The sequence below is a fragment of the Berghia stephanieae genome, chromosome 2 (genome assembly GCF_034508935.2).
Source record: "Berghia stephanieae isolate SIO BIC M18660-M18661 chromosome 2, UCSD_Bste_1.3, whole genome shotgun sequence".
NCBI classification, from domain to species: Eukaryota; Metazoa; Mollusca; class Gastropoda; order Nudibranchia; family Aeolidiidae; genus Berghia; species Berghia stephanieae.
Window position 1 is genome coordinate 79,964,392 of NC_088361.1, and position 11,922 is coordinate 79,976,313.

Consider the following 11,922-nt stretch of genomic DNA (forward strand, 5'->3'; position numbering starts at 1 on the left):
TGTTTTATTTCATTTTTAGCCAATAGAAAATTTAAAGGTACCTCAAGTGACTTGGGACCCAGATTATGCTCTCATTGTAACGATTTTGTCTAAAATAATAGAAACATTATGGTGGTAGAACTTCATCTAAAGCGACATTTATTTGTGTAGATATTGGACACTAAATTGACACATTTCTTCTATATGCTGTTTTCCAGGCTACATGAAATGGTGAAAATTTCATTGAAAATCTACATAATGAAATTAGATTTATATTAGTATGCTTTTATAAAGAAGATTGAATACAGTTTCTTCAACTACAATTCTAGAATTAAAAGACCACCTCCCCCCCCCCCCCCCCCCACTTCTTCAAATTTTATATCTCTTATCATTTTGACTTAAATTACCAATTTTAGGCATTTGACCCACTACAACCTAATACCTGATTTAGAGACACTTAATCGTAAATATTGTTTACTTAAATCAATTGCTCAGTAAAAAAAATTTCCCTGCCAATGCAAGAATTTTATAACAGTAATGTTGTTAATAAGAAGCACATTTGTGCCATTCAGCAACTTAGGGGGATAAAGGTGCCTTATAGTATTCAGTACTCATAAATTTTCCTCAACAGAATATACCTTTTTCTTGAACAATTCAACGGCTACTGTAGAAATTTTGACACATATTGCACAGACTTGATAATCATGCATGAGAATGACTTAATGATTCTATCTGCCTCATTGTCTCTCCTCGATATCTTTTAATATAGCATGGAATTCTTATAAATTTACATAAACGTAGATGATTGTTTGATTAACTTTCTTTTCACCCTTCAGGTAACTGGAGTCAGCTTGACACCTGGCAAAGATCAGCTGGTCATACTCCATTTGAATGGAGGCAATGATTTTGTCATCTGTCTTGAGAACCCAGCCCAGGAGGAACGTGTCGGAGAATTTGTTGGAGTCACATGCTCACATATGCACAAGTGAGTTTTATTTTGATGCTAAGCGTTTAGGTAAAATACCCTCATCTGCCAGCTGGATGTTACGTGGAAACACATAAACTTTTGTGTAATTTTGAACGTCTATAGTCTGCTTAATATAATTTAGTGAGATCTAATCATTAAAATGGCTGTCTTAAAACAATAACAAAGAGCAGAGTGATGTCAAATTCATTCCTTCTACAGTAGAGGATGAATGAACTAATGTGCAGTTGTTTGCACTATGACAAAAGTTATTGTTTTGAATTTGACGGAAAACTTTAAGATTACCTCAACTTGTCAAAAAGACTTTTATCTTAGACTTTTTTCTTATTTTATTCTCTATTTGGAGCTAAGCCAATGAAGGTCAGACAGTTGAAAAAATAGGAACATTGACTTTTTATGCCCCGAATATCGATTCGCTTTATTATTGAATAAAAAATAACATTTATATCTGCTGATGATTTCATACTCATTGCACAACTCAGGCAAGATGTAGTTTTGTTTACAAATGAAAATTTATGAAAATTGAAAAAAAATATTGCTCATAAGTTGTTTTTTTTGTATAATTGACAAATAAAAGAGGGCTCAACTCATGTCATCGGAGGCTATCAAAAGGCATTTAACAATTAAACTGGTTACTTTTTAAAAAATGAAGTAATTATGTTTTGCACAGAATCATCCAAAGCTCACTATGATAGTCAAGTAGTTATGACTGACTGAGATTCTCTATTGATTGATGGGTGAAAAATATGAGTTGTATATTTTATTTGTATATTAAATACAGATGGGATATGATGAATAAATAGATCAAGAAATGAATGGAATGAGTGAATCAGTCATGAATAATAAATCATGAAATAAATGAATGAAACAAGCCAAGAAATAAAAGGAATATATGAAAAATAAAAATGCATTTATAGATTTCAACTTATCAGATCATTGATATGATTGCAATCATTTGTTAAACGTATTTCACACTATTAAATATTTATTCTCATCTTTTCAGATCATTTAATCCACACTATTATTTATTATTATCTTTTCAGATAATTTTATTGACTTGTTTTTTAAAGATAATTTAAAAAAATAGTATATCATACAGTTACTAATGTTTTTTCTTTTCTCTTCATCAAACTTCTTCCCAGGATTTTGAAGAAAGACTTGAAAGTTAACATCACCAACAACCTGAATTGCATGCTTGGAAATAAGTCCAGATCCATTGTGGTGAAAGAGGCCATGGCCAACGGTGGCCCCGTGTTCAAAAAAGAAAACAATAATTTGATCCTCATGTGGGCCGAATCATAACTAGAGAATGATCTAATATATCTTTGATCCTTTAAACAAAGAGGAATAAATTAATTTTCAACCCCATTATCCGAATTATACTATTATATATTGATTGGGTAATATACTAATGGGGCATCAAAGATAAAACAATGAATTCAGAATTTATTATCCAGTAAAAAAAAAAATGGGTGAAAAGTAAGCCAAAGCTATGACAATTTCAATCACTTGTAGTCACTAATAATCCTACTCGGACTGCAGAAAACAAAAACAAACCCACAATATTTTAAGCTTTAGAATCAGTGCATAGTTTCTATGTTTATATAAGTAAACTTTCTCATCAAGTCCTGTCTACAAGATATAAAATGAATGACTGTTGCCAAATATATTTATTATTGGAGACATATTATGCAATATTGCCCTTACAGTAGTGTAGTCATTTTGTTTAATTCAAGCAATATATTATAATCTGTTATCATTTAGTTAGACTATGCAATTTGTAATTGATTTGCTTCACATTTTATGTTGTGCTAAAATTAAATTTGCTTAAATTAATGAATGAGAAGAATCAGTATGTTATGTTTGTGTTGGAGAGATTACTGTATATCAAGTATTTGAAAGTTATTAAAAAAACAAACTTGTTTGACATTTAATTTTAACCATTTAATGGAAAGAAAGAAAAAGTTCCACACTTGATCTCTATACGAACTGTTTCACAATTAAAAATTTGTTGAAATATGTTACAAGATGAATTATCATTATACAGGATATGGAGGAACACACACGCAAATAAAATAAAAATAAAATTAAGTGATTAATGAAAAAAACAACAAAAAAAACAAGCAAACAACAAAAGACTAAACAAAACATGTTTTTTGAAATGGTTCTTTTTGTTGGTAACCTTCATCTTTTTGATTACTATGCTATTCTTTACCAACATATGCTATATCCTCAAATATATATTTTTATAAACAACAGAGAAATTTGCAAGGTTTATTGTAAACGGGTCATTTTCATTTCCTCAGGGAGTTTTTGTTTTTCTTCTTCCAAGAGATTCAGATATTTTTTTATTCGAAATTTGTGATGTATTTTTAAAAAGGTAAAACCACAAGGTGTGAAACTGTTGATAAATATTACTTAGGCTAGTAGCAATTCCAAATTGCCAAACTGTAAAATGTAATATTTTTACTTCCAATACCTTAAGGTTATGAACTTTATTGTTACCACATTTGTGCAGCAATTCTAAATAATCATCTGATAATGACGAGCTAAAGCAGATTTATAATGATGCCACTCTTTTAAATAGAATGTTTCTTTCAATGATATAACTAAAATAGTTTTCAGAAAGTTATATTTCACGGATATGGATATTTTAAGTTACCCTATCTATTGGTTTCAAAGACTTTTTACATTTAGGATGACTGTAACGTTTTGTAAATTCTATCATGTTTCACGTATGTCTGAATCACTCTCCAAAATGAAGAAGATACTAGTTTTTGTGGATTGGTTGGTAGAAAACAAACAAAATATATCAAAGGTGGCATTGTGGCAAATTTCGATGCATGGGAAAATCTTATCATTTGATGAAAATATGACATTTTGTTATGTCATTATCTTGACCTTTGCGTGCTATTTTGTATAGTCTTGCCTTCCTCTTTTAATTCTGTATTTGAGAGATGGGCACACATGGTAATCTTTGCGTACTTAACTTGGATATCCTCATACAGTGTCATATATTTTTTTAAAAAGAGTTTACTCTTAAACTTAAACAATACTTTCAATGATTTTGTAACATTGTATACAGTTCAAGGGTCAGGTAGTAGACCTCTTTAAAATATTTTTTTAATCTTTAAAACTACAGAAGAAAGATTATGGGAAAATAAAATAAAAGCCTTCCACCATGGGAATTTTTGTTTTCTTTTGGTTTTTGGTTTTGTCTGAAAATGCAACTTGTTATTTTTATTCTTTGATAAAGATGACATCTATTTTTTGTTTGCCATCATGGCTGAAACTCTGTTGCAAAACTGTGTTATAGAGTTATGAATAATTCTCTTCTCGTTATTATGTTTCCATTCCATGACTTGTTGCTTTTTCTCTGTATTATTATTTTGTTGATTTAGCAATTTTAGTCCGATTATGTTTTAGAACACATTATTGATGATTCACAAAGGAAAGTTTCCTTTTTATGCATTCGAGGAATTGCCTTTTAATCCTTTGTATCAAAATGTTGGATTAAAGATTGTTTAAATTATTTTAAGATTTTGTGCGATTTGTTAAAATGAGTTTCACGTTGGTCTTTATCCTGAGTATTCCGTTTATCATTGTCAGTCTTCTTGATAACGTTATTAATTATACTTATAAAGTTCTACTTTATAGGCAAATGCATCAGTTGTCACATTGTGATATGAAACCTAGGTTACAGCCTGACTTTTAGCATTTCCTTATTCTCCTCTGGTAAACCTCTGCTTTGGTTGTCGGACCTAAAAATGCAGCAAGCATGATTAAATTCCTTGATATTTTAAAACAAAAACAACAGACAAAATCATAAATTATGAGAGCTTACATAATCAGAATAGGAAAATGCAGTTGATATTAAGTTTAAAGCATTCAATACTCTATTTCTTTGGTACTATTTCGAGGTAAGTTCACTTAACAGTACTAGGGCTGATGCTACTACTACTACTACTACTACTACTACTACTACTACTACTACTACTACTACTACTACTACTACTACTACTACTACTACTACTACTACTACTACTACTACTACTTCTATCATTACCACCACCACCACCATCATCATCTTCATCATCATCATCATCATCATCATCATCATCACCATCATCACCATCATCTCATCATCATATTCTATTATTATTATATGTTGTTTATACAGATTTTAATTTCATATCAAATACCAATTTGCCACACATTATGATCTGAATTATTTTGTTTTTGAAAGTGTCTTGTTATCCAAATTGTTACGATTCTATCCAGCTCCTTTGACTTACCTGACGATAAACGGAATTGAAACTGGGAAACAATTATGATATGTCACACTTGTATTATCAGCTGTTTAAAAGATTATATATTTGGTCCAGTGTTAAAATTCATATTATTTTTTTTATAATTGCTTAAACACTGTACTAAATTATTGATATTTTGCTATTCCTGTCTACTGCACACATCAGCTGCCTACTTTTAAAATGTATGCATTTCTTCTTGTATTGACTCCAAATGTTATGACGCATATAACACTCTTCGCAGTATTTACAATAATAATATTCATGACCGTAAGGATATATACTAAGGATATATACCAAATATATACTAAGTTCACCTTCAATATATATTTGATGTGCATAAGCATATTATACTAAATCAAGGATTAAACAGAGAAAACAATGATTTAGCCTAGTGTCTCTTCTTCAAATGAATTTGATGACATCAATAAATATTTAAAAAGTTAATGGTTGTAATGATATGTCACATAACTATACTAGTTTCATAACAAAATAACAATCTCACCATGAGAAACTGGGATTTAATACATTGAAAATTCCACTTTATCTGGATTTTCTGTCATCAAAGGAAATAGATTAGGATGTCACCAAAACTTGCCTGTGAGTGCGAACGCTTATTGATATAATTGAAATTTTAAAAATAACGAAACAAAAAAAGAAGATAAATAAATAAAAAGAAGGGTTAATGTTGTTAGTGTCCGAAATAAAGAATAGAAGTTAAAAATACTGAAAAATCTATTATTCTCAGTCCCATGTTTAAAAATCTATTATTCTCAGTCCTATGTTTTCAGAAGAAAAGATTCTTAGCTACTTGTTTAAAAACTGATTGGCAATTTTAAGCTCTGCTGTCTTTATTGTCAACTTATAATAATATGTTATTGATTACCTTCTTTTTGTTATCGTGTTCTCATTAAGTTGGAATATTAATAATTTAGATTTTTTGTTGTCACTAGTAAGTGATTTCTCTGAAAAATAATTTTATTTTGGTAGTAATATGACATTTACGTTAATCTCAGTGAGCTGCGATTCATGACAGTTCTTGACCACAAGAGCTGTATACTGAAGAGGTTAAAATCCGTCCTACTGTGCGGGTGGTTGGATGGGAGCATCATCCTTGAATCATATACCTATGATGTTCGCATGGGTGTACGATCCGATAGTGATGTCGTTTCTTCTTCTCTTTACTAGCCTATCCTGCTTCTTTGGTTTGTGATTGTATTTTTGACAGGGGATTTTTTTTTTCTGTAAATCTTCTGCCTGTTTGTTCTTGGTTATTTATAATTTAGCTTATGATATCTTTAGGTTATGATTTTGATTTACATTTGTACTATTTTTGTTAGATTGCTTGTTTTTTTGTTTCAGCGGTCTCTCATATAACCTCAATTGTGTTGGAAGAGACCTAAAGCAACAAACAAACAAAAAAAACGTCCTACTGTCTACTAATAATTCAAGTATCATAAACTCACTCTTTCAGTACTTTTCTGTCTAAAAATGTGCCTAGTTTCATTTTGTCTGTCCTATTATTTGTTTTAATAGATTCAATCGACTTTAGCAGATTTTATGAGCTTATAAAGTCATCGATACCAAAATAATCAATTTTATAAACTTGAAGAAAATAAAAAGATTCCAAATACTATGGCTCCATTTTATGAGTTTATAAAGTCATTGATGCACATTTGTTTGAAACTTGACGCTACACTGCATTAGGCACTTACTGTTTAAACATTTCTATACAATCATTATATGACATTCCATTCCGTATATGCCTTCTGCCTGCTTACAATTATTTTATAGTGATATATAATAATTATTTGGATTTTAAAATTTATAACCATTTAATCTGCAGCTTTTAAATTTTACTCATTAACTTAAACTTTTGTATTGTATTACTCTTTCTACTGATTTCCCAGCTTTGATATTCAATGTGATATAAGTCACAGTTTTCGTGTTGCCAAAGGTGATTTGTACTTCAGTAGAAGGGTATTGGTGTGTTTTGCTTAACCGATAGTTTTGTTTGAAGGTTAAACAGGCATATTAATGTAAGACAAGGTCCCCATGGTATTGAATAAGGTTCTTTTTTTCTGATAATCCTGTACAAGCACGTACAAAGGCTACACTGACGTCATATATTGTAATGGCATATGATTGTGTGTTGTCACCAGAAAATATAATTACTATAAAGTGCTGAGAGCATGGTGATAAGACTATATATAAATGCTTTGTATACTTTTTATATTTTCCTTGTGTTGTTTAGGATCTTAATAGTCAAGATATTAGCTTGAATGTATAAATATCTATCATGTTCAGTAATGTGTAGTTAGCATTCCTGATGATTGAAATGTTGTTTTAAAATTATGTGGTTATTGCAGTGCTAGTGTTATCAATTCAAAGTTTTTCCATCGGTGACCGAAATCTAGTCATCCTCATTGTACATCATTCAAATTAGATGGTCAAAGAATAAATCGTTGGTAGATAGAAACACTAGTTGTCTTAAATTGCAACCCCCCCCCCCCTAAAAAAAAAAAAAGGCTGGGACAATTTGTCTTTCCTTCATGTAATTTTTAAATCTTGAAAAGAAGACTGAACAAACATTCATATAATTATTGGTATCATTTTTAATGAGTATTGATGCTGTTGTTGCTGTTGAGCCTAGATGGTCTTTTCATTGTTAATTTTCTTGTCTCAATTATGATTATATTTCTATGTAGAACAACTTGAACTTTTATATAGCACAATATCCTCTAGACGTGCTCAAAGCCCTTTACCTAGATATACTGCTAATAGGCTCTGAGGTTTTTTTTAATAGTTTTATTTATATTTTTGTTTGTCTTATCTTTTTGTGTGGTTATTGACTTTTAAAAAAGTAATAAAGAAAATGAATGTAACAGCTTAAAAAAAGAGCAAAATACCAAACACTGAATGTTTCGGGCTAAAAACCCTTCTTCAGCCATGTATTTTGTTCTTTTTTTTTTGAAGCTGTTATTATATACAATGTCTTTATTACTTTTTACAGTCCACAGATTCTAGCAGCTTACTATCATGTTGTATTGTGGTTATTGACTTCTTAGCTTCGATATACAGTAAAATTACTTTAAACCGAAAGAAGCTAAACCGAAAAATACCTTAAACCGCAAAGAATTTAATAAATTGTACGAGTTTCTTAATTATCTTTGTACTAATTCTTACGATGAACCGAAATACTTCTAAGCAGGACTTTCTTTAAACCGAAACAACTTGAGAGCACCTTCCCTTTTTCTCTCTATATTTTTCTTCAAAAATTCCAGAAGGAGGCCACACGTAATAATGCCCAACGATATTAAACAGAGCGTAAGTATAAGATGAGAGTGATGGGTGGGGTGGGGGAGGCAAACACTTCAATCACTGCACTTGGGCTTGGCCAACACCACAATCGCACAGACTGGAAAAGGAAGACAGTGGGTGACTGACAGGCGAAAAATGAGGAAAGAGGGGGAGTTGAGGTGTAGAATAACGCAAGCGAGATGTTCTCGCTCGTGTGTTGATGCTTTGGAACTGACTGGATTTTCAACACGACGATAAGGAGGGGGGGGGGGGGGTAGACAACTCACCATTGAAATGCCATTTCATTTCCACTTTGTTTAAATGTGTGTGTGAGGGGGGGGGGGGGGGGGGGTTCTATGTAATTAGGCCTTTGAACCTAATGGTTTTTCAACAAAAGAGGGATGTGTAGTAGACAGCTTAGCATTGACACGCCTTTTCATTTCCATTTCACTTCACCTCTGATTAGCTGCGCATCATTCATTATCAATTATCGCACAAGAACTTTCGATCTTATTTTAGCTTTGCATTTTACTAAAAGTTGTCTAAAAGAAAGCACTGTGCTTACACGTTTCAGTTTAAAATCAAAATACTATGTGAAGTCGATGAAAAAAAGTTGATCAAGACGGAGATATGTAAATTACACGGCATCCCGAACTCAACTCTTTCAACAATTTTGAATTGAAAACGAAAACCCCCAAAAATATTTTTAAAACACACAAAATTCTTTTTAAGAAAATTAATGGTTACGAAGACGGCATTTATTCAACAACTTCATTTAACGGGAAACCCGTGATACGATTAAATGAGAAAATTCCTTAAATAGTTAATACCCTTGAAAAACATTGCAACACGGGAACTTACTTTAAACCAAAATGTCTTTAAACCGAAATGGTTTAGAAGGTCCCCAAAATTTCGGTTTAAAGTAATTCTAGTGTATATGTACTCTTGCAGTCTCGTAAATGTAGTTATGTGACATTCAAATGTTGTTAATTTCTTAGGATAATGGATATTGATATTCCCGAAATTCCGTGAGCGGAGTAAAAAAAAAGATAAAAACACCTTTTAAGACATTTATATATTATAATTCAAGGAAACAGTTCTTGGCGTAGTATAGAACGATTTGAATTTGTCTTGAGTTATTTATTTTTCATGTGAGAAGAAAATCCTGTCCAAAAAAGGGAATAAGTGACCCGATTCACTAATAATATGGGGAATACAGCTTGCCAGTTTAATAGGCATATATTTTTTTGTTTTATTAATGTTATTTTTGTAAAGGGTCATAAGTTGTATAACGTCCCAAAATATACATTCGTTTCTGTATTTCAGTAATATGGAGTTTAGATATTTTATGTGCATAAATTTTCAGATACTGTTTTAAATATTTCTTATATATTACTGAAATGACCACATAACTTTCAGTGTGTCATGTTGTCTAATACTGTCGTGATTTGAAAGCATACCTATATCATTTTCATAAAATACCTTTAATAGTATTTGCTTAGGGTTCAGTCCAACCACTTTATATTATTCTTTATCATATTATTTTTTTTCAAGTTAGTCAAATTATTCATTCATCAATGTTATCCATTTATATCAAATAACGTTTTAGTGAAGAGTTTTATTTTAAAGTTATGTTTTCATTCAAAAACAACGCAAAAGACGACAGGTCTAAATAAAAGATAATAATTTGATATCCTGATATTTTCAGGTTATACGTTTTAAAAAGTGTATAATATTAGACATATTATGTGCAAAATGCACGGCTTGTTGAAAACCTCCTGCCTGCTTTGAGTATGAGATATATTTCCTTTTGTGATATGTTGTTGCCTTGGTATCTTACAGTTTTTTAATTATTATTTTCATCGATGTAAACAATGTACAATGATTATATAATTTACAAAATGTATTTTACGCTATAAATAAATTATACACAACTATAAGATTGGAGCGCTTTCACTTTTTGTCTTTCTGTATGCGATCTTATGATCCCCATGGTGGACAGAGAGGTCCGTTGTTGGCGTCGTCTAACCCCCATATCTGTTTCACCCTTCCATGTTGCTCTCTTGTCTTTCTGGGTGGGGTTCCCGACCTCCCATAGTGGGCAGGGAGGTACATACTGTGTCTTCTATCCCCTTATATCTGTTTTCCAACATGCTCTCTCTGGGTGGGGATCCTGACCTCCCATAGCGGGCAGGGAGGTACATACTGTGTCTTCTATCCCCTTATATCTGTTATCCAACATGCTTTCTGTCTTTGTCTCGGAATGAGATTACTTGGTTTTGTACCGGCACTGGCTGGAATCCTAGTTGGGAGGGAAACAGTCAAATGCATAGTTATTGTTTTGGGAGATGATATTTTTTCCCTTGTAAATTATCTCTCTGTTATGTATTATTATTTTTATTTTGAATGTATAATGTAAGCATTTGAGTGTGTTCCTCTTTGTTGGATTTTGTGCTTGTGTCTGGATGAGACTTGTAGGTGATTTCAAACTAAGTACATTGGTGGTATGCTCTTGGAATCTACATCTGATCCCTATTTGTTCTCAATTCCCCTTTGTCTTACTTTTTCTTGGGTGCTTTAATTGTAATTTTAGAACTTTTTACTATCCCATTTTCTTCCTTTTTACTGGCGCTGATATAACCTAAATGTGTTGCAAGCGCCGTAAAACCCTTAAAAACAAAACAAACAAACATGCTCTCTATGTCTTGGAATGAGATTACTTGGTTTTGCCCTGGCCTGGCCGGAGTCCTAGCTGGGAGGGAAACAGTTAAATGCATAGTTATATTTTGGGTGATGATATTTTTTTCCTTGTAAATCATCTCTCTGTTATGTATTATTATATTTGTTATTATGAATGTATAATGTAAGCATTTGAGTGTATTCCTCTTTGTTGGATTTTGTGCTTGTGTCCGGATGAGACTTATAGGTGATCTCAAACTAAGTAAATGTACTTAGTTTGAGATCACCTATAAGTCTCATCCGGACACAAGCATGGTATGCTCTTGGAATCTACATCTGATCCCTATTTGTTCCCAATTCCCCTTTTGTCTTACTTTTTCTTGGGTGCTTTAATAGTAATTCAAGAACTTTTTACTATCCCATTTTCTTCCTTTTTACTGGCGTTGATATGACCTAAATGTGTTGCAAGCGCCGTAAAACTCTTAAAAACAAAAACAAATTGGCCGGAGTCCTTGGCTGGGAGGGAAACAATCAAATGTTATAGTTTTGGGAGATTATATTTTTTCCACTTGTAAATCATCTCTCTCTTATGTACTGTTATTTTTTAATTTAAATATATGATTTGTAAACACTTGAGTATATTCGTCTTATTGGGATCTTTTGCAGTTGATG

The 11,922-nt window shown here is 31.6% G+C and overlaps 1 protein-coding gene across 1 annotated transcript in view; it reads left to right on the top strand.

Annotated features, from left to right (window-relative positions):
• LOC144965610 (unconventional myosin-Id-like) overlaps window positions 1-10,511 on the top strand; it is a 78,330-nt gene extending 67,819 nt beyond the window's left edge. The window contains exons 22-23 of the mRNA XM_078901154.1: window positions 816-964; window positions 2,107-10,511. Of these exons, the coding sequence (XP_078757280.1) occupies window positions 816-964; window positions 2,107-2,266 (309 nt within the window). The 3' untranslated portion in view covers window positions 2,267-10,511. The remainder of the gene's footprint in view (window positions 1-815; window positions 965-2,106) is intronic.
• Window positions 10,512-11,922: the final 1,411 nt, after the last annotated feature.